General features: G+C 42.0%; 1 protein-coding gene and 1 pseudogene across 2 annotated transcripts; one reads left to right on the forward strand and one right to left on the reverse strand.

The window, feature by feature from the left end:
* Positions 1-24,433, reverse strand: part of LOC116406985 — a 65,110-nt pseudogene that overhangs the window by 20,588 nt on the left and 20,089 nt on the right.
* On the forward strand, positions 13,710-17,024 carry LOC108645379 (serine/threonine-protein kinase dst4). 2 transcript variants are annotated; one of them, XM_031892274.1, is made up of 6 exons: positions 13,710-14,241; positions 14,339-14,457; positions 15,177-15,231; positions 15,620-15,701; positions 16,401-16,552; positions 16,923-17,024. In XM_031892274.1, the coding sequence occupies exons 2-6, from the start codon at positions 14,392-14,394 to the stop codon at positions 16,934-16,936; spliced, it is 369 nt and encodes a 122-aa protein (XP_031748134.1). In that variant the 5' UTR covers positions 13,710-14,241; positions 14,339-14,391; the 3' UTR covers positions 16,937-17,024. The 2 variants fall into 2 exon arrangements, with proteins under 2 accessions (XP_031748134.1, XP_031748133.1); XM_031892273.1 differs by having other exon boundaries at positions 13,711-14,048; positions 14,151-14,241; positions 16,401-17,015.

A 24,433-nucleotide genomic window follows, 5' to 3' on the forward strand; every position in this document is an offset into this window, starting at 1 on the left:
ACAGGCTCTCTGGACGGCCGCAGGAAGCCAGGCGCTCGTTGATTGGAGGCAGCGGATGGAGTCCCCTCGGTTTCTTCTGGGTGTGGCTGGAGCTCATGGTGGTATCTTGAAGGAAGGAGACCTGTAAATACAAAACCATATAGATAAAATCATACAAGCAGCTCCAACTTTAGGATCACAATTTTGCATTGAGAGCAGCCTATTTAAAGGGATGGAATCTGTTAATCAGAAATGCTCGGGACCTGGGGTTTTCCAGATTAGGGGTCTTTCTGTAATCTGGTTCTCCATAATATTTAAAAATCATTTTAAACATTAAATAAACGTAAAAGGATTGTTTATATAGGATTTATTATATCTTAGTAAGAACCAATTACAAGGTACTGTTTTATTAATACAGAGTAATTATTTTTTGGAAAATTTAATTTACTTATAAAGGGGTTTATGCGAGACGGCCTTCCTATAATTCGGAGCTTCTGGATAATCAGTGAATACAGCGGTTTATTTTCTGTATAACCCCCTGGGGGCCAGTGCTGAGGGCAGCAGCTTCAGGGGGTGGGGCACAATTGTCTACATAGAAATTTTTTGCCATGGATACATATAAGGGACCTATCATGGCTTATGGGATGCTCAAGGAGAACTAAAGCTTAACTAAAGCAATAGGCTAGCAATGTTTTAGGGTTATGTTTTGGGCTTCTGTACCGGCCCAAGGCAACCACAGCCCTTTAGCAGGTATGATCTGTGCCTTCAAAGATGCCCCCAGCTGCCCCCCATTTTCTTTTCTGCCGATTCCCTGCACTTGCTCTGTGCCGCTCTCAGTTACGGAGCTTAGGGACCAACGGACAATATACTGTATATATAGAATATAAATGCAACAGTATAAAGCTGATTAGTAATTCATTCGGATTCACATAACATTGCAGTTCTGAAACCAGTGCAATTAGAAACAGAATGTAATAATCAGACCTGTAGCATCAGTTTATAGGACAGGCCAGCCTCATTTTCTGCTTGATAATTTGTAATGGCCTCTCAACAGCTGCTACTATTGCTCTGTGAGGCTACAGTTTATTTGTTATTTATACTTTATATTACGTATCTTTCCATTCAGCCCCTCTCCTATTCATATATCAGTCTTTCATTCAAACCACACCCTGGTTGCTAAGGTAATTTGGATCCTAGCAACCAAGTAACTTCTGAAACTCCAAGCTGGAAAGCTGCTGAACAGAAACTTAAATAATTAATAAAAATTGAAGACCAATTGAAAATTGTTTCAGAATATTACTCTCTATATCAGGGGTCCCCAACCTTTAAATCCATGAGCCACATAAAGTGGGGAACAAAAAAAGCACAATAAAAGCTCTGGGGGTGCCAAATAAGAGCTACGATTGGTTAGGGGGTCAAGTGCGGGGTATGGCACATTATTTAGCATACAGACCTATCCAATGGCGCTATAGCTGTGCATAAATGTATATAACCCCTGCCCCCCAGATGTCACACTGTACGTACCTGTACCCCACCTTACGAGCTCTGTTACAAGGTACTACGCGGGTCCCCTACCGCCAGATGCCTTCCTCTCAACTGCACCATCCAAACAACCCGCCTCCGCAAGCTTAACCAATCACGCACCCAGGTCAATACAGAACCATTGAAGCATCCAATCAGCTAGGGCAATACTTGAGTCAGCCGGCCCTCCCGCCAGGTGTCTTCTGGGAATTGTAGTTTTTTCTATTACAGCTTGACGGCGCTACCCACATGTGTTTAAACTACAATTCTCTCAGGTTGCGTTAGATTCAAAAACGCATTGTGTCATAATGACTTTACCTTCACGCAATATATGTATTATAATTGTTTATTATCATTATTGATGTAAGATTTACCAGACTTTCCCTCTACATACAGTCTGTAAATGGCTACTCTGGCAATGACTGGTCTCAGGAATTGATATTTTTTATTTCTGGGTCAGCCCAACAGGATCCGAATCACTCCATACTAAAAAAATGAGCAACCAATCAGGTTCCTTCATCTTCCTTTTTATCTAATCATCAAAGCTAATGTTTGAATGATGGCAATAACTTTACTGTTGAATTTGTTTTTATTTAATTTTTTTGCACCAAGTGATTTGCACCTTTCCCATCATGGATGTATATCTTGCTGATTCCCACAATATATATTCCTGACTGGGCAGGCCTTTGCTTTGGCCCCATAAAGAGGCCAAGTAGATCTTGACCTTATATGTAGGGGCCAATTTGACAGCCTATGTCAGCCCATACATGGCTAGCTTTGGCTGCTAAATACACAGCATTTCTACTCCCTAGAACATTTAGACCAGGGGTGGGCAAACTTTTGGCTAAGGGGCCAAAAGATGGGCCGGGGGGGTTGACAGACGGGCTGGGCCAGCGTTAGTCCAAGTCTCGCGCGAGAGTCGGCAGGCAAGATTAAAAAGACCAACGGGCCAGATTAAAAAGACCAACGGGACGGATGTGGCCCGCGGGCCGCAGTTTGCCCACCCCTGATTTAGCCACTGGTTCTGTTCCTTATACAGGGGCACTTCTGCCATGGGATAAGGTGAAAACATTGGGTGCTCCAAACTAGCAATTTGACTCCCACTGCACCCTCTAAAATGTATGTGCTGGGGTGCCATTGGCTATATTACACTAATGTAAAATGCAGATACGCACCCCATACCTTATATAAGACACAAGGTCAGAGGTGCAGGTGTTCTGCCTGGTACAGCCAGATACATGTACATTTGTTAGTATGTAAACCAAAGGCAGAGTTGTATAGCCAGGGCCAGATTTCATTATAATGTGCCCCTAGTATACCGGGAAGGTGCTTCCATAGTCTTTATTTGATTTTAAATGAAAACAAATTAAAACTCATTAAACATTGTCCAATCCATCGCTGCCATAAAACCATCCAGAAAATATATATTTCTCTAATTCCAGGTCCTCAGTGATCCAGTCCTAATACTACTGCCCACTGAGACCAGGGAGGGGATCAGGGAATACACACAGGAGAAGCGGAGTAAAACTGGAAAGGATCATTCATTTATCTCTGAAAGAATCGCACATGTTCAGGAAATAGCAGCGGTGTACAACTATCAGAAAGGAGCCCCAACCTTTCTTACTCGTGAGCCACAGTCACATGTAAAGAGACATGCACATGCACCCAATACACCTGCAAGTCAGTTAGGCTAGGCTGTGGGGGGCAATAGGGTACATGGCAGGGGCCACACGTACAAGGCAATGCTCTGGGTACACAATAAGCTATGTATGTACTGCCCATCTAAGGGCAAACAAAGCCCATAAAAAGCTCACTCGTCAAAAGGGTACACTTCCCCTTTAACAGCAGCGCCTGTCATGTGATGTCACTGGGATGAGAGCTGCCTTCCCACTAGGAAAGGTTCAAGTATCAAATTTCAAGCTTCTTGTCATAATCAAATAACAAAGATGCATCATTACTGTAATGAAAGTGACAGTTGGTACAGTCCATGGTTGCCATGGTAGTGAGAGGTAAGCGTGCATCACCTTTGCTCCACTATTTACACAGTGGAGCAAAGAAATTGTGATGTCAATGTGATGTCAATGTGATGTCAATGTGATGGGAGCTGCCTTCACTCTAGGAAAGTGACAGTTGGTACAGTCCGTTGGTTGCCATTGCAGTGAGAGGTAAGCGTGCATCTCCTCTGATAGATTTTTTGCCTAAAAACCCTTATTTTAGCTAAAAAGAGGGGCAATAGTTGGGTGACTCCCCCCCCCCAGACTAGGGGATGTTGCTCCTGTCAACGATTTTAGTGAATTTGGAGAATTGTCCCCTAAAATGGGCTTTGCAGGCGCCTTTACTCCCAGCGCTGGTTGGGAGACACAGACCCAGGGTTGGGCAGTACTGACAGGCTGCTAAGAGTTTTGCCCCTCTGCCCCCGGGTATCTGCCCTGCCCTTATGTACCAGCCTTAATGTGTAACTGAATGTAAGGCAATAAATACCAATACGTTTCCCTATTACAGAATACTGAGTGTCAGTAAGCGTGAGATTTGGGGGGAACACTTTGAATGGGGCCCCTGACCCAATGTTGCACCTTAAAAGGGTAAATGCATTATCCGTGAAGCTGACTTGCCCTTTTTATTCCCGTCTCTATACAGATTGCTGCAGTGAGCGACTCTGCGACGGTGCTTATCCAGTTTTTTTGGATAGTTTTTTTTTTCTGGCTTCTCCTCAATTCACATTTTCCACCCTTAGTGAACGAGCCTAGAGGAGAGCCAGAACCTATTGAGGGGGCCCCTTAGGGTTCCCCGGCCCTGGGCCGGCCGGCCGGCCCCCCCCTGTTCCATCTGTTTTTTCTCTGGAGCATCATATGAGAGGTAATGTAGCAAATCCAGTTTATGATTTCTCCTACAGCAAGTCTCCCCCGCATCAAAAATTAACTGTACATAGAACACAGTACAGGTATAGGACCTGTTATCCAGAATGCTCAGGACATGGGGTAGTCCGGATAAGGGATCCTTCTGTAATTTGGATCTCCATACCATAAGTCTGCTAAAAATCATTTAAAATTGAATAAACCCAATAGGGCTGTTCTGCCCCAATAAGGGGTAATTATATCTTAGTTGGGACCAAGTAAAGGTACTGTTTTATTATTACAGAGAAAAGGGAAATCAGTTTTAAAATTCTGAATTATTTGACTAAAATAGAGTCTATGGGAGAAGGGATTTCCGTAATTCAGAGCTTTATGGATAATGGGTTTCCGGATATGGGGTCCGATACCTGTACAGATAAAAAGGAAATCATACCTGTATTGGGAAATGCTAAAGTGATGTTTTTCATTTTGTCTTCATAGAAACAACATGTTCAAGCGGCTGAAGTGCTGTTTCTCTTGCTTCGGCAAGGTAAGGGCTTCATCTCTTTCTGCTGTAACAGGACATATTTCATTCTGTGGGAAACTTCATGTGTCACTCAATACTCACTCCTCCATTTATTGCATTATAGTTTTCCTATTTGTGCTTTTATTTTCTCTGATAAAACTTTTTTTCTTCATTACAGAGGAAACGAAAGCGGGCAGATGATCCAACCCCAGAATCTGCCATGGTAAGAACTGGGCAACATCATTTCCTAAACACCATTTTCCTAATTACTTGTGTTATCAAAGCCGTGTTATTTCCTTGCCTATAGATTTCTATGCACAATAACCTTGATGAGGCTGCACTATGTACACAGGGACCCATTTACAGGTTAGGGACCCATTATCCAGAATGCTCAGGACCTAGGGTTTTCCGGATAAGAGGTCTTTCCGTAATTCGGATCTCATACCTAAAGTCGGCTAAAACATTATTTAAACAGTAATTAAACCCAATAGAATTGTTTTGCCCCCAATAAAGGGTAATTATATCTTAGTTGGGATCAAGTACAGGTACTGTTTTATTATTACAGAGAAAAGGGAATTATTTAACCATTAAATAAACCCAATAGGGCTGTTCTGCCCCAATAAGGGGTAATTATATCTTAGCTGGGATCAAGTACAGGTACTGTTTTATTATTACAGAGAAAAGGGAATCATTTAACCATTAAATAAACCCAATAGGGCTGTTCTGCCCCCAATAAGGGGTAATTATATCTTAGTTGGGATCAAGTACAGGTACTGTTTTATTATTACAGAGAAAAAGGAAATGATTTTTAAAAATGTGAATTATTCAATTAAAATGGTGTCTATGGGAGATGGCCTTTCCGTAATTCGGAAATGTCTGGATAATGGGTTTCCGGATAAGGGGTCGAATACCTGTACTAAGGTTTCCTGAGAAAAGCTTGCAATTCTTTACGTTTTGTTTTTATTTTGTCTTGAAAACTTTAAGATAATTTAGAGTACTTTCTCTGAAAATTCGAGATTTTCTTTTTAAAAACCATAAACGTATAAAACTTTATATGACTTTTTTTGACTGGCAAAAAGTGCGCCAGGTTTAAGCTGGTACCATCATTTGGACCTGGCAACGCCGTTTGCCACATGAGTAATAAATAATTCAAAATTAAAACACCTGTCCCTGAATATTACATATAACTGATTTTAACTTCTTTCTAAAAAGCTCAGTTAATTTGATAACTTGACTTTTATCTCTTTACCAGGAACAACCAGAAATCCCTGGCAAAAACACCTGCCAAGTAAGTAGTAAAAAATATACATGAAATGGTTTGGTTTTTGGTAGTTTAGTGAATTTGTATTGTACCGGGTCTTTTTTAGATACTAAACTACAGAGTTATAGTAAACTGATCAGGTAACTTTATTTCTCTTAGGAGGAGAATACAGAGCCAGACTTGAAGCCGGCGATAGAGAACTGCCGGGTAAGCGTAAGAGAGGGGAGGAGAGTTGGGGCAAATGAAAATCACCCTATATTTTATACAAGACTGTATATTAGCTTCTTTATTACAACGAGCACATTTTTCTCTTACCTTTTCTTTAATCAGGAGACTCCAGAAATCCTGGACATGAAGATCTGTCAGGTAAGGAAAAATAATAGGGTCACAACAGAGAAAGACATTTTAGATTCACTTTGGGGGAGGCAATTTGTTAGGTACCGACGACTTCAGCGTTGGTGAGTCTGTACCACCTCCTTATTATGCCCTGTGTTACACAGCAACATACACCTTCTATTTCTCATATATTTATATCAAATAACACTTTCCCAAACTTTGCTTTACTTTCAGCCTTGAGAAATATTTTTACAATCTTTATTTCTGTCTTAAACAGGATGAAGAAGTGACTGGGCAGGAGAGCCCGACACCAGCCCCTGCCACTCACAGGTAAGCAGAAAATAACACATGAATGAAAAAGATGCATTTTTATCATCTTCTCTGCTGATCTGAGGTTTTCTTTCTTAACCAGGAACCCTTGGAAGAGCAGGAGGACCCTCCAATAAACACCTGCGAGGTACGGGGGCAAAAAGTTTGAAGGAGTCCCAATGTGTTTTTATTTGAGCTACAGGGTTCATGAATAATATCTGTAAAGGATAATATTCATATTTACCTAACAGGGAACCTTATCTACTAACATAGTGTAACTGAGGCTAACTTGCCCAAATGCAGTTGCCCATACCAACCAGTCAGCTTCTGTTACTTAGCGGACTTCTATCTTGTATAAATTAGAAAATGAAAAAAACATGATTGGCTGCTATGATTACATCCACTCATACAATGTAACTCATAGGCTACTGCCAGGAAGGGGAGAGTAGGGGCAAATAAAAATCACCCTATATTTTATGCAAGACTGTATATTAGCTGCTTTAAAACAGAAATAACAGTGTGCAACATCTTTCTCTTACCTTTTTTAATTAGGAGACTCCAGAAATCCTGACAACGGACATCTGTCAGGTAAGGAAAAATAATAGGGTCACAATAGAGAAAAACATTTTAGATTTACTTTGGGGGGGCAATTTGTTTGGGAAAAGCTATAATGCACAAACTGATACCATTTATTAAATGTACTTGCATTTTACTGTCTTTTAACCAGGATTGTGAAGAACCAGCTGAGGCGAGCAGCTACAAGGTAATAACCAAAGACACTGATCATAATTCATTATTTAATTAAAGTAATAAAATTGATTTATTTGATCATATTCTCTACTGAATTGAGTTGATCTTATACAATGATGTTTTCTTGTTTGACTAGGAACCCTTGGAAAGCTGTGAGGAACCTCAGCTAGAGACCTTTGAGGTAAGCAGCAATGAATTGTATTTTGAATGATCATTTTGCCCTCAATATAATATTATAACTTTTTAAACCTATTTGGGCCCCTACATCTCCCAAACTCCTATATAGGCCCCATTCCACCCATGCCTAAATGTTAGTTGTTTCTTAACAGAAAGGCCAGAGCCAAATGTAACAACCATCCACCCCACTACGTAGCTCTGATTTATGGGTAATGCAAATGTAGACGTTTGGGTGTTGCATTTCTTCTTTAATTGTGGGTACAGTTCATTTATTAATATATATTAACTCCCCCAGATACCTCAGGAATATGGCACTAACACCTGCCAGCCTGAACTCTTTGAAAGGGAAATAAATACTCAAACTAATGATACACCAGGAGAATAGTCGCCCGGGATAAAACTCGCTTTACTGCAGGCGACTTAATCTCCCCTCCCACCGGCTAAAGTGCAAATCGCTGGTGGGAAAACACACACGGCGCGGTTACTTTGCCAAGTAGCCTGAAGTTGCCCCTTGAGAAAACGTTGGGCTATTTGGGAAAGTAGCTGTGCCACGTGTTTCCCACCCGCAATTTGCACATTAGCCAGCGGGAGGGGCACAAGGGCTGGTTTGTCACCCACGGTAGCCAAGATTTATCACAAGTGACAAAACATCCCGTGTGTAATTACCCTAAAGCCTTTAATACGGTTTGAGCTAAAGGTTTCAGTGCATTTTTTTATCATAGCCTTAATTATATTTTCTGAAAAGCATTTTGTTGCAAGATTAATGAATGAAAAAGATGCATTTTTATCATTTTCTCTGCTGATCTGAGGTTTTCTTTCTTAACCAGGAACCCTTGGAAGAGCAGGAGGACCCTCCAATCAACACCTGCGAGGTACGGGGGCCTAAATGTTTGCAGGGGTCCCAATGTGTTTTTATTTGAGCTACAGGGTTCATGAATAATATCTGTAAAGGATAATATTCATATTTACCTAACAGGGAACCTTATCTACTAACATAGTGTAACTGAGGCTAACTTGCCCAAATGCAGTTGCCCATACCAACCAGTCAGCATCTGTTACTTAGCGGTCTTCTATCTTGTATAAATTAGAAAATGAAAAAAACATGATTGGCTGCTATGATTACATACCCTCATACATTGTAACTCATAGGCTATTGCCGGGGAGGGGAGAGTAGGGGCAAATAAAAATCACCCTATATTTTATGTAAGACTGTATATTAGCTTCTTTAAAACAGAAATAACACTGTGCAACATCTTTCTCTTACCTTTTTTTAATCAGGAGACTCCAGAAATCCTGGACATGAAGATCTGTCAGGTAAGAAAAAATAATAGGGTCACAACAGAGAAAGACATTTTAGATTCACTTTGGGGGGGCAATTTGTTAGGTACCGACAACCAGCGTTGGTGAGTCTGTCCCACCTCCTTATTATGCCCTGTGTTACACAGCAACATACATCTTCTATTTCTCATATATTTATATCAAATAACACTTTCCCACACTTTGCTTGACTTTCAGCCTTGAGAAATATTTTTACAATCTTTATTTCTGTCTTAAACAGGATGAAGAAGTGATTGGGCAGGAGAGCCCTGACACCAGCCCCTGCCACTCACAGGTAAGCAGAAAATAACACATGAATGAAAAAGATGCATTTTTATCATCTTCTCTGCTGATCTGAGGTTTTCTTTCTTAACCAGGAACCCTTGGAAGAGCAGGAGGACCCTCGAATCAACACCTGCGAGGTACGGGGGCCTAAATGTTTGCAGGGGTCCCAATGTGTTTTTATTTGAGCTACAGGGTTCATGAATAATATCTGTAAAGGATAATATTCATATTTACCTAACAGGGAACCTTATCTACTAACATAGTGTAACTGAGGCTAACTTGCCCAAATGCAGTTGCCCATACCAACCAGTCAGCATCTGTTACTTAGCGGTTTTCTATCTTGTATAAATTATAAAATAAAAAAAATATGATTGGCTGCTATGATTACATCCACTCCTACAATGTAACTCATAGGCTACTGCCGGGGAGGGGAGAGTAGGGGCAAATAAAAAATAACCCCATATTTTATGCAAGACTGTATATTAGCTTTTTTAAAATGGAAATTACAACGTGCAACATCTTTCTCTTACCTTTTTTAATCAGGAGACTCCAGAAATCGTCGACACGGAGAGCTGTCAGGTAAGGAAAAATAATAGGGTCACAATAGAGAAATAAATTTTAGATTCACTTTGGGGGGGCAATTTGTTAGGCACCGACGACTTCCCAAACTTTTGCTTGGGAAAAGCTATAATGCACAAACTGATACCATTTATTAAATGTACTTGCATTTTACTGTCTTTTAACCAGGATTGTGAAGAACCAGCTGAGGCGAGCAGCTACAAGGTAATAACCAATGAGAGAAAAAAGACACTGATCATAATTCATTATATAATTAAAGTAATTAAACAGATGTATTTGATCATATTCTCTACTGAAATGAGTTGATCTTATACAATGATGTTTTCTTCTTTAACTAGGAACCCTTGGAAAGCTGTGAGGAACCTCAGCTAGAGACGTTTGAGGTAAGCAGCAATGAATTGTATTTTGAATGATCATTTTGCCCTCAATATAATATTATAGCTTTTTAAACCTATTTGGGCCCCTACATCTCCCAAACTCCTATATAGGCCCCATTCCACCCATGCCTAAATGTTAGTTGTTTCTTAATAGAAAGGCCAGAGCCAAATGTAACAACCATCCACCCCACTACGTAGCTCTGATTTATGGGTAATGCAAATGTAGATGTTTGGGTGTTGCATTTCTTCTCTAATTGTGGGTACAGTTCATTTATTAACATATATTAACAATAGCAAAAGATATTTTAAAAGAATATCAAATGCAAATTCACTTTGGGGAGGCAATTTGTTGACTTCAGCGTTGGTGAGTCTGTCCCACCTCCTTATTATGCCCTGTGTTACACAGCAACATACACCTTCTATTTCTCATATATTTATATCAAATAACACTTTTACACACTTTGCTTTACTTTTAGCCATAAAAATTTGTTTTACAATATTTTTCTGTTTTAAACAGGAGGAAGACGTGACTGGGCAGGAGAGCCCCGACACCGGCCCCTGCCACTCACAGGTAAGCAGAAAACAACACATGAATAAAAAAAAATGCATTTTTATCATCTTCTCTGCTGATCTGAGGTTTTCCTTCTTAACCAGGAACCCTTGGAAGAGAGTGGAGACCCTCCAATCAACACCTGTGAGGTACGGGGGCCAAAAAGTTTGCAGGGGTCCCAATGTGTTTTAATTTGAGCTACAGGGTTCATGAACAAAATCTGTAAAGGATAATAATCATATTTACCTAACAGGGAACCTTATCTACTAACATAGTGTAACTGAGGCTAACTTGCCCAAATGCAGTTGCCCATACCAACCAGTCAGCATCTGTTACTTAGCGGTCTTCTATCTTGTATAAATTAGAAAATGAAAAGAATATGATTGGCTCCTATGATTGCATCCACTCATACAATGTAACTCATAGGCTACTGCCGGGGAGGGGAGAGTAGGGGCAAATAAAAATCACCCTATATTTTATACAAGACTGTATATTAGCTTCTTTATTACAACGTGGAACATCTTTCTCTTACCTTTTCTTTATTAAGGAGACTCCAGAAATCCTGGAACCGGACATCTGCCAGGTAAGAAAAAATAATAGGGTCACAATAGAGATAGACATTTTAGATTCACTTTAGGGGGGCAATTTGTGAACACGGGCTGGGAGTCCGACCCCATGTCCCTAAATACTTGATGTGCCGGCGCCCCGAGCCATTGCGCTGCCTTGGGTTTAGGCAAACAGAGTGGATTTTGGTGGGAAACTCCTGAGTATAGCTCCAGCCAACACAATGGCTCCAGGTGCAGGCAATAAGCTTTTGGGGTACAGGGGGAAGATATTCAGCCTGAGTTTAAGCTCAGGCCGAGAATCCACCACATCTGCCATTCCCCCTATACAAGTAAATAAGCACCACTGTGTCGGGCTCATTTACAGCCTCAAGTTGTGGTTGAGCAAAAAATGGTGCAGTTAATGCACAAACTGATACCATTTATTAAATATTCTTGCATTTTTCTGTCTTTTAACCAGGATTGTGAAGAACAAGCTGAGGCGAGCAGCTACAAGGTAATAACCAATGAGAGAAAGAAGACACTGATCATAATTCATTATATAATTAAATTAATTGAACAGATTTATTTGATCATATTCTCTACTGAAGTGAGTTGATCTTATACAATGATGTTTTCTTCTTTAACTAGGAACCCTTGGAAAGCTGTGAGGAACCTCAGCTAGCGACCACTGAGGTAAGCAGCAATGAATTAAATAGCAATTTAAATGGCAATTTAAGCCCCCTCTGACTAACACTTACATTGGGGGGTTAGGTTCTGCAGAGTTTGCAGCCACCAATCAAATGCACAAGTAAGGGAGCAGGGAGCCACTGGGGCTCTGTTCTTACTAATGTTGTAAAACTGTATTTATATTTCCCAGGAGTCACCGATGGAAACTGGCCCCGACACCGGCCAAACAGAGAGCTCAGCAACGAAACTGAGCGAGGAGGAGGTGAAGGAGATTGAGGAGGTTTGAGCTGAATTTAATATTTTTTCTCTCAATATATCATTAAACCATTTTAAACCTATTCGGGCCCCCTATCCCACCACATCATACAAACTCTTATGTAAGTCCCATTCCACTCTTACCTGAATGTCAAATGCACAAGTGCTCAGTGGGGCAGTTGGTCACCACTTTTTGCCTCCGTTACAGCCTCTCAGACCTTCCACATCTCTCATTGCCCTTCTAGAACATGCAGACTAAAGCCAAGATCCAGGCTTCACTATACATAGTCCTGCAATCAGAAGATTTTTTCTCCGTTAGCTGGGGATTTATTTTAAGAATGAATGAATCCTTTCCTTGTTCTACAAAATATAATGTTAGCAGTTCCGCAAAATGAGTTGCTCTGATTAAACCCTTTTTTCTCTTCCTCAGGAGGATAACATCACCCCACTCTCGGAGAAATACCCAGTAAGTAGCTGTAAAGCTGTATTTTGCCACAACATTCACAGTTTGGCTTCCATTTTCCAGCCCCCAGCCTTCCACCCTCTGTTTCACCCAAGTTCCTCCTATACCTTCTGTGCTTCTCACATGTTAGAAAGGTTATTTGTCCAGCTGAATAATATTAGTTTGATTATCACATTATTAAATACAATGTTATTTTTCAGGAGCCCGGGAGGTATTTGAAGCTAGGGGAGCCAATCGGGCAGGACCCCAACGGAGTCGTCTACATTGTAAGATATTTTATTCAGTGTTAAAATGAGTCACTTTGTGTCATGCTTTTGGGTAATTCTGTCCATTGGTTGTGCTCTCTACAGCTTTGTTCTTTCCATATTTACATGCTACTGTATAGCTTTTTGCTTTCCCATAGCGTTCCGTTAGTAATGATCACTGAGCTTCTTTCCCTACTTTTGTAACAGGGATGGCACCAAAGAAAACAACGGGAAGTGGCCATAATTATAATTCAACATCAGAAGGTAATGTGTCTTCATGATTACTCTAATTAGATACTAATTAGTCTTTTGTTATACCTACATTATGGTTATCAGTAGAAAGAGAACTTGCTAACCAAATACAGTCAGTGAAATACCCTGGCCCCTAATAACTATGTAACAGTAAAATAACAAATGCAGTTTGATATAAAAGAACACAAGGGGTCTCGGTCATATTATACAATACTCAAGTAGGGATATTACAAAGCTGTCATTTTTCATAACGACAAGTTAGGTTGGGGTGTTTGAAACTGTTATTGTATCCATTTTATTTAACTTGTTTCTTTTGTTTGAAACTAGAAGCAACAGGAGATCAAGAAAGAAGTCGGAAATCCTGCAAATTGTATCTGGCCACCGGAACATCGTCGACTTCTATGGGGCCTTTTATCATAAGGCCTCATTGGAAACATCCAGCATGGAGGACTATGGGTAAGGAAGTTTTGATTCGGAGAGGTTACACATTTATGCAGCAAACATGCCAATTGTAACTGATCTAATACACAAGCTAGCATTTTGGATCCATACATGATCCAGTTTGGTAAGAAAGAGTCAGATGTAGCTGATACTGCAGTCCCCCCAAGACTTAAAGCCACAAAGCCTTTTCCTCGGGTTCCCAATAAAATTGTAGGTAACTAAAATAGTTGGCCAAATATTCTTTCTTTTTCTTCTAGATTGCTACAGAGCTTTGTACCGGTGCGACTGTAGAAGATCTCCTTGCATCCAAAAGGACCTTAGGCGAAAGATGGATCGCCTATATTTGCAAGAATGTGATAACGGTAGGTCACCTGTTAAACTCCTTCCTGCTATTCTGCATATTTCTAATTAATCAAAGAGTACAAAATATTTATATACTTACTTTTGCTTTCTTGATTTCTCAGGGCCTTAACCATCTGGAAGAGAAGAATATAATCCATCATGACATCAAGCCCGAACACATTGTCATCTCCTCATCCGGAGAGGTGAAGATCGGTAAGCGACACAAGGATATTTTTTTCTTCGTGGTGTTTACTGCTGGCTTGTATTTCTAACTAACATTAACATTCCTGCTTTTGTCATACAATTTTAGGCGAGTTTTGCTTTGCGACCATCGGAGGAAGGAGCGCCAGCACTTCGGGGACCATGGCATACATGGCTCCGGAAGTACTGGCTCATTTTGGCCAAAACAGCGGCGAATATGACCATAAGGTATTGTCATGTCTTCTCTCTCCTTTTAGCTTAGAGTTAGGGGCATATTTAGCAAAATGTGAGATTACACAGAAAAACTCACTTTCTATTCATTCCTATGGGATTTTTAGAAGCCAATTTATCAATGAATGAAAGTTAGAACTCACCATTTGATAAATACACTTCTAAAAATCCCATAGAAAGGAATAGAACGTGGGCGAGTTTTAATATACCTGTATTAAGCTTTAAACTATGTCACTTACACAGGGTGAACTGCGTGTAAATGTTCCACTCGCTTTACTTACCCCTCTCATAACAGAGAATCCAGAGCCGTAATGTGGTTTCTGTGATACGAGAATCTGAAATGAGAGTTGAGAGAGATGAGTGAAATGCATTTTAAGTGCAGGACACAAGAATAATAGAAACCAACTCCATTAGACTGCTTATGCTTTATGGGGATGTCACACATAAAATGTTGTATTCATCAGTCATGTAACACTCAAGACTCTCAGTTTGGGGTATTTGGGGACATTTTCTAGACATAAAAGTCACAGCAATTCACTACTGGATTATAGGCTTCTAATGGATTTGTTATTGTGCAAGCCAAATAGAATCACTATCAGGGTGTGGGTGGATAGGTATCAGAAGTATCCAAATCATCTGCAACTGCAATTATTTTCATGTACTCTGTGTATAATCTTCTCTAATACTCGTCTTTTCCCCCATATTGTAATATCCAGGCTGACATCTGGTCACTAGGGATTGCAGCCATTCAAATGGCGGAAGGACATCTCCGTAAGTAAACCCTAGAGTGTGTGTGTGTGTGTGTACTGTACTGCATGTAGAACTGTTAGTAGAATGGGCAGGGGGCATTTATGTGTCACGCCGTAACATAGAGTATTATTAAATATAAAAATCAAAGGGGGTGATATACTAGCATTTTAATTTGCTGTGTTTCCATAATACACAATTTTTTGAGGTAAAGAAACTGGAATTTTTTCAGAATTTGACTTTTCAAACTTGAAAATTTACCCATTTAATAAGAATTTAAAACAGAAATGTAAATTGGTAACTAAAACCTGGCAAGTACCTTTCTAGTGTAAAAATGTCAATTTAAGTAAATCGCCCCCAAATGTTGTATTCATCAGTCATCATGTTTTTGTGTTGTATCTTTACATCCCAGCATTCAGAAGACTTCCCAAGCAGAAGCTGATCCAGCGAATAACAACTGGTCCAGTTCCATCATTACCATCAAGGGGCAATTGGTGAGTCCCTTTCACTAGAATAGCAAAAGGCAGCAAGAGGGTAGAATAGGCAGTTAGGTGGGGAGGGTGGGGAAATGGAAAGCGTGTAAGAAGGTGTGTGAATGAGTCAGGAAAGGTGGAGAAATGGGCAAGGTAGACTTTATGGTGAGGGGGACATTGGGATATGACATAAAGTAAGGATGGGGAAGGGATAAATGGGAAATAAGTGAGGGCAGGTAAATGCTGTGAGATGCCATAGGCAGTGGCTATTTATTGGGCTGGGGGGCTGTTTTGGCCTCTGTGGATATGAAATGCCAGGGCCTATTTTGTATCCCAGTCCGGGCTGAAATAAGGGTGAAGGTGATGCGTAATATGTGTAGCTCTATGCGCAAACGCAGACTCTTGTGCTGAGCTTGAGCTCTTGGGGCCGGTATCTGGCAGCCAATACAAGCCGGGCTAAGATATAGGCAAAACCAGAGAGACAGTAATTTGGTCACAGGTAAATGTACCCTTATAATTCAGGGTTCATAAGTAAGTGCAATAGCCCCCCATTTCAGGCAGAGCAGTGGAACCCTTAGAAGGGAAGGGGCTCACCCCCTATTGCTGCCTGTGCTGTGATTGGGTTGGGTACAGAGCGGCAGGATCAGGGAGTCGTCACACTGTGAACTCTGGGAAATGTAACACAAACAATTATCATTTTACCACCGTTTTTTTTTCCAGGAGTGACGAGTTCCGCTTCTTCATCAGCGAGTGCCTGCAGAGAGACCCAGGCAGGAGACCATCTGCAAGGCAGCTCCTCACGCACCCTTTCATTGCCGAGCTCCGGGGTGAAAGGGGGGTGCAGAGGAATATCGCCCAACACCTGCACAGAGGTAGGGGAACTGCTCATTCTCATTATAGTTCATGTGATGCACAGACTGTAATCATTTACTGTTCCCATTCCTACAATATTCTCCTGCTTTCCTACATACAATATCATTCTATAACTAAAGCCACCAAGAATAAAGACTAAGATTGGATTAGGGCAGAGCTCACTAAACTGGGCTAAATCTACAGGAGAGACAAACATCTGAGAGGGGAGAACATGTTATTATTAGACAGTTGTAGTTGGCCTTTAAATTAGCAGCAAAAGGGAACGTGATATAAAACATGCATATAAATGCAAAGAGTAACAAGGAACAAATTGCAGAATTATTATATACTCACCTACTCCATGGATAACACTGAACAATCTCTCCTTAGGAACGAGGCACTGAAACGAGAACAACGAGGCAGCCATCGGGGGAGGGTCGGGGGCATAAATAGGGGGCCTAATTACCATCCTTGGGCCCCCACAAACATCTTTAACATCGTGGTCCCGATGGCAGCCCTCCATGTTCTCTTCATCAGGGAAACAGCATCTTCTAATATCTAGTAGAATTAAGTCTAAAACAACTGGACTTTTCTGAGTTTTTCTTGAAAACGTTTCACCACTCATCCGAGTGGCTTCTTCAGTTCAAATGACTGGTAGGGAATTCCCCGGTATTTAAACTCTTGATGGTAGTAGAGTCACAGACATCCAATCACAATGGTTCCATTGAACTTGTTCAGTTAGGTGTTAGCTGAAACTGACAGGTGTAAGAAGGTATGATCCAATCACAATGGTACCAAGATTCTCATTGATGAAGGTGTTAATCCTTCAAAGTACATGACTGGAAGTGTGAACTGTTGTGAAACTGCCGGGGTAAGGATGTCAACGCGCCATTGTATGTTGGTGACAAGCGGTGTCTCAGGCCCCCTCCTCTGTTCAGGGATGGTTTTTCCAGGTTGGCATAAAATGGCCTCTTTCACACCTCTTTCAAACCATCTGTCCTCTCGGTCCAAAATATGCACGTTACTGTCCTCAAAAGAGTGACCTTTTTCTTTGAGGTGTAGATAGACCGCTGAGTCTTGTCCTGAGGAGTTTGCCCGCCTATGTTGGGCCATTCTCTTACAGAGAGGTTGTTTTGTCTCCCCAATGTATAAGTCTGAGCACTCTTCACTACACTGGACAGCATAGACCACATTACTTTTCATGTGCTTGGGTGTTGGGTCTTTCGGGTGCACCAGCTTCTGTCTCAGGGTGTTGCTGGGTTTGAAAAACACAGGAATGCGATGTTTGTTGAAAATTCTCCTAAGTTTTTCTGATGTTCCAGCAACATATGGAATGACTATGTTGTTTCGCCTGCTGTGTTCCTCCCTTCTGTTTGTAGGTCTGGTCTTTCTGTTGGTCTTTGATTTGGTTTTGATGAAGGCCCAGTCTGGGTACCCACAAGTTTTCAGAGCTCCTTTTAGATGTTTATATTCTTTCTCCTTGGCCTCTGCATTGGATGCCACAGTTTCAGCCCGATGATGTAGAGTCCTAATTACACCCAGTTTATGTTCCAAAGGGTGGTGGGAATCAAACAGCAAGTACTGGTCTGTGTGGGTGGTGATTCCCACCACCCTTTGGAACATAAACTGGGTGTAATTAGGACTCTACATCATCGGGCTGAAACTGTGGCATCCAATGCAGAGGCCAAGGAGAAAGAATATAAACATCTAAAAGGAGCTCTGAAAACTTGTGGGTACCCAGACTGGGCCTTCATCAAAACCAAATCAAAGACCAACAGAAAGACCAGACCTACAAACAGAAGGGAGGAACACAGCAGGCGAAACAACATAGTCATTCCATATGTTGCTGGAACATCAGAAAAACTTAGGAGAATTTTCAACAAACATCGCATTCCTGTGTTTTTCAAACCCAGCAACACCCTGAGACAGAAGCTGGTGCACCCGAAAGACCCAACACCCAAGCACATGAAAAGTAATGTGGTCTATGCTGTCCAGTGTAGTGAAGAGTGCTCAGACTTATACATTGGGGAGACAAAACAACCTCTCTGTAAGAGAATGGCCCAACATAGGCGGGCAAACTCCTCAGGACAAGACTCAGCGGTCTATCTACACCTCAAAGAAAAAGGTCACTCTTTTGAGGACAGTAACTTGCATATTTTGGACCGAGAGGACAGATGGTTTGAAAGAGGTGTGAAAGAGGCCATTTATGCCAACCTGGAAAAAACCATCCCTGAACAGAGGAGGGGGCCTGAGACACCGCTTGTCACCAACATACAATGGCGCGTTGACATCCTTACCCCGGCAGTTTCACAACAGTTCACACTTCCAGTCATGTACTTTGAAGGATTAACACCTTCATCAATGAGAATCTTGGTACCATTGTGATTGGATCATACCTTCTTACACCTGTCAGTTTCAGCTAACACCTAACTGAACAAGTTCAATGGAACCATTGTGATTGGATGTCTGTGACTCTACTACCATCAAGAGTTTAAATACCGGGGAATTCCCTACCAGTCATTTGAACTGAAGAAGCCACTCGGATGAGTGGTGAAACGTTTTCAAGAAAAACTCAGAAAAGTCCAGTTGTTTTAGACTTAATTCTACTAGATACTGTATATCATGACCTGGATGAATGAGAATCTTCATAGACAGCATCTTCTAACAACTGCACATGTAAGTTATCGTCTTGTGGGTTAGGGTGGGATGTGGGTTATGGTATTGCGAGTAAGGAGTGGGTTAATGTTTGTGGGTTAGGGTGGGATGTGGGTTATGGTATTGCGGGTAAGGAGTGGGTTAGTGTTTGTGGGTGAGGGTGGGATGTGGGTAATGGTATTGCGGGTCAGGAGTGGGCTAGTGTTTGTGGGTGAGGGTGGGATGTGGGTTATGGTATTGCGGGTCAGGAGTGGGTTAGTGTTTGTGGGTTATAGTGGGATGTGGGTTATGGTATTGCGGGTCAGGAGTGGGTTAATGTTTGTGGGTTAGGGTGGGATGTGGTTATGGTATTGCGGTCAGGAGTGGGTAATGTTTGTGGGTTAGGGTGGGATGTGGGTTATGGTATTGCGGGTAAGGAGTGGGTTTGTGTTTGTGGGTTACAGTGGGATGTGGGGTATGGTATTGCGGGACAGGAGTGGGTTAGTGTTTGTGGGTTACAGTGGGATGTGGGGTTAGGGTATTGCGGGACAGGAGTGGGTTAGTGTTTGGGGGTTACAGTGGGATGTGGGTTATGGAATTGCGGGTCATGGTCACAGTAAAGGAACAAATTGCAGAATTATTATATACTCACCTACTCCATGGATAACACTGAACAATCTCTCCTTAGGAACGAAGCACTGAAACATCAACAACGAGGCAGCCATCGGGGGAGGGTCGGGGGCATAAATAGGGGGCCTAATTACCATCCTTGGGCCCCCACAAAACATCTTTAACATCGTGGTCCCGATGGCAGCCCTCCATGTTCTCTTCATCATGGATATCAGAATCTTCTAACAACTGCAGGAGTGGGTTAATGTCTTGTGGGTTAGGGTGGGATGTGGGTTATAATATTTGGGGTCAGGAGTGGGTTAATGTTTGTGGGTTACAGTGGGATGTGGGTTATGGTATTGCGGGACAGGAGTGGGTTAATGTTTGTGGGTTACAGTGGGATGTGGGTTATGGTATTGCGGGACAGGAGTGGGTTAGTGTTTGTGGGTTACAGTGGGATGTGGGTTATGGGTATTGCGGGACAGGAGTGGGTTAGTGTTTGTGGTTACAGTGGGATGTGGGTTATGGTATTTGCGGGACAGGAAGTGGGTTAAGTGTTTGTTGGGTTACAGTGGGATGTGGGTTATGGTATTGCGGGACAGGGTGGGGTTAGTGTTTTGTGGGGTTACAGTGGATGTGGGTTAGGGTATTGGCGGGGACAGGAGTGGGGTTAGTGTTTTGTGGGTTACAGTGGGATGTGGGTTAGGGTATAATGGGTCAGGAGTGGGTTAATGTCATGTGGGGTAGGGGTGGGATGGGTGGGGTTATGGTATTGCGGGTCAGGAGTGGTTAGTGTTTTGGGTTAGGTGGGATGTGGGTTATGGGATGTGGATCAGGAGTGGGTTAATATATATATATTTTTTTTTATAACAATTTCTTTTATTGAGTGGAATGTTCATAGTTTTGCAGTTATTGTTCCAATTGTCATTACTGTTGTACAGGAAAGTAAATAAAGTAAAGTAACAACATAACATAATAACATTGCAGTGCCTTCTTTGCGATACCGATGCTATTTGCCATTCAAGCTGTGTTTCTGGTTACTAGCCTGCCCTTCAGGCCTTAGTGAGATATTGGGGTTACACTGTTACCTTGTGTCTGGGTGTGTAGGTTATTCAAGGGGGGGATATGGGGGGTACCTCCCTGACCTGCATATCTTAGGGGGGTTCTGCGTCTATCCATGGTGACCATATTTTATCAAATTTTTGAGGGCACCCTCTCCTTATGTACGTTAGCTTGTATAGGGGTATAGCTTTGTTGATCATGGATTCCCATGCTGCTACTCTAGGGCCATTGAGTGGGTTAATATTTTGTGGGTGAGGGTGGGATGTGGGTTATAGTATTGCGGGTCAGGAGTGGGTTAATATTTTGTGGGTGAGGGTGGGATGTGGGTTATGGTATTGCGGGACAGGAGTGGATTAGTGTTTGTGGGTTACAGTGGGATGTGGGTTATGGTATTGCGGGAAAGGAGTGGGTTAATATTTGTGGGTTACAGTGGGATGTGGGTTAGGGTATTGCGGGACAGGAGTGGGTTAGTGTTTGTGGGTTACAGTGGGATGTGAGTTAGGGTATTGTGGATCAGGAGTGGGTTACAGTGGGATGTGGGATATGGTATTGCGGGTCAGGAGTGGATTAATGTTTGTGGGTTACAGTGGGATGTGGGTTATGGTATTGTGGGTAAGAAATGGGTTAATGTTTGTGGGTTACAGTGGGATGTGGGATATGGTATTGCGGGACAGGAGTGGGTTAGTGTTTGTGGGTTACAGTGGGATGTGGGTTATGGTATTGCGGGACAGGAGTGGGTTAGTGTTTGTGGGTTACAGTGGGATGTGGGTTAGGGTATTATGGGTCAGGAGTGGGTTAGAGGCAGCCATCGGGGGAGGTCGGGGGCATAAAAGGGGCGCTAATTACATCCTTGGGCCCCCACAAACATCTTTAACATCGTGGTCCCGATGGCAGCCCTCCATGTTCTCTTCATCAGGGAAACAGCATCTTCTAATATCTAGTAGAATTAAGTCTAAAACAACTGGACTTTTCTGAGTTTTTCTTGAAAACGTTTCACCACTCATCCGAGTGGCTTCTTCAGTTCAAATGACTGGTAGGGAATTCCCCGGTATTTAAACTCTTGATGGTAGTAGAGTCACAGACATCCATCACAATGGTTCCATTGAACTTGTTCAGTTAGGTGTTAGCTGAAACTGACAGGTGTAAGAAGGTATGATCCAATCACAATGGTACCAAGATTCTCATTGATGAAGGTGTTAATCCTTCAAAGTAACATGACTGGAAGTGTGAACTGTTGTGAAACTGCCGGGTAAGGATGTCAACGCGCCATTGTATGTTGGTGACAAGCGGTGTCTCAGGCCCCCTCCTCTGTTCAGGAATGGTTTTTCCAGGTTGGCATAAATGGCCTCTTTCACACCTCTTTCAAACCATCTGTCTCTCGGTCCAAAATATGCACGTTACTGTCCTCAAAAGAGTGACCTTTTTCTTTGAGGTGTAGATAGACCGCTGAGTCTTGTCCTGAGGAGTTTGCCCGCCTATGTTGGGCCATTCTCTTACAGAGAGGTTGTTTTGTCTCCCCAATGTATAAGTCTGAGCACTCTTCACTACACTGGACAGCATAGACCACATTACTTTTCATGTGCTTGGGTGTTGGGTCTTTCGGGTGCACCAGCTTCTGTCTCAGGGTGTTGCTGGGTTTGAAAAACACAGGAATGCGATGTTTGTTGAAAATTCTCCTAAGTTTTTCTGATGTTCCAGCAACATATGGAATGACTATGTTGTTTCGCCTGCTGTGTTCCTCCCTTCTGTTTGTAGGTCTGGTCTTTCTGTTGGTCTTTGATTTGGTTTTGATGAAGGCCCAGTCTGGGTACCCACAAGTTTTCAGAGCTCCTTTGATGTTTATTATCTTTCTCCTTGCTCTGCATTGGATGCCACAGTTTCAGCCCGATGATGTAAAGTCCTAATTACACCCAGTTTATGTTCCAAAGGGTGGTGGGAATCAAAACAGCAAGTACTGTCTGTGTGGTGTGATTCCCACCACCCTTTGGAACATAAACTGGGTGTAATTAGGACTCTACATCATCGGGCTGAAACTGTGGCATCCAATGCAGAGGCCAAGGAGAAAGAATATAAACATCTAAAAGGAGCTCTGAAAACTTGTGGGTACCCAGACTGGGCCTTCATCAAAACCAAATCAAAGACCAACAGAAAGACCAGACCTACAAACAGAAGGGAGGAACACAGCAGGCGAAACAACATAGTCATTCCATATGTTGCTGGAACATCAGAAAAACTTAGGAGAATTTTCAACAAACATCGCATTCCTGTGTTTTTCAAACCAGCAACACCCTGAGACAGAAGCTGGTGCACCCGAAAGACCCAACACCCAAGCACATGAAAAGTAATGTGGTCTATGCTGTCCAGTGTAGTGAAGAGTGCTCAGACTTATACATTGGGGAGACAAAACAACCTCTCTGTAAGAGAATGGCCCAACATAGGCGGGCAAACTCCTCAGGACAAGACTCAGCGGTCTATCTACACCTCAAAGAAAAAGGTCACTCTTTTGAGGACAGTAACGTGCATATTTTGGACCGAGAGGACAGATGGTTTGAAAGAGGTGTGAAAGAGGCCATTTATGCCAACCTGGAAAAACCATCCCTGAACAGAGGAGGGGGCCTGAGACACCGCTTGTCACCAACATACAATGGCGCGTTGACATCCTTACCCCGCAGTTTCACAACAGTTCACACTTCCAGTCATGTACTTTGAAGGATTAACACCTTCATCAATGAGAATCTTGGTACCATTGTGATTGGATCATACCTTCTTACACCTGTCAGTTTCAGCTAACACCTAACTGAACAAGTTCAATGGAACCATTGTGATTGGATGTCTGTGACTCTACTACCATCAAGAGTTTAAATACCGGGGAATTCCCTACCAGTCATTTGAACTGAAGAAGCCACTCGGATGAGTGGTGAAACGTTTTCAAAGATAGCTTAGAGTTAGGGGCATATTTAGCAAAATGTGAGATTACACAGAAAAACTCACTTTCTATTCATTCCTATGGGATTTTTAGAAGCCAATTTATCAATGAATGAAAGTTAGAACTCACCATTTGATAAATACACTTCTAAAAATCCCATAGAAAGGAATAGAACGTGGGCGAGTTTTATATATTAAGCTTTAAACTATGTCACTTACACAGGGTGAACTGCGTGTAAATGTTCCACTCGCTTTACTTACCCCTCTCATAACAGAGAATCCAGAGCCGTAATGTGGTTTCTGTGATACGAGAATCTGAAATGAGAGAGTGAAATGCATTTTAAGTGCAGGACACAAGAATAATAGAAACCAACTCCATTAGACTGCTTATGCTTTATGGGGATGTCACACTCCATGTAACACTCAAGACTCTCAGTTTGGGGTATTTGGGGACATTTTCTAGACATAAAAGTCACAGCAATTCACTACTGGATTATAGGCTTCTAATGGATTTGTTATTGTGCAAGCCAAATAGAATCACTATCAGGGTGTGGGTGGATAGGTATCAGAAGTATCCAAATCATCTGCAACTGCAATTATTTTCATGTACTCTGTGTATAATCTTCTCTAATACTCGTCTTTTCCCCCATATTGTAATATCCAGGCTGACA

The sequence above is a fragment of the Xenopus tropicalis genome, chromosome 8 (genome assembly GCF_000004195.4).
Source record: "Xenopus tropicalis strain Nigerian chromosome 8, UCB_Xtro_10.0, whole genome shotgun sequence".
Classification (NCBI taxonomy): Eukaryota; Metazoa; Chordata; class Amphibia; order Anura; family Pipidae; genus Xenopus; species Xenopus tropicalis.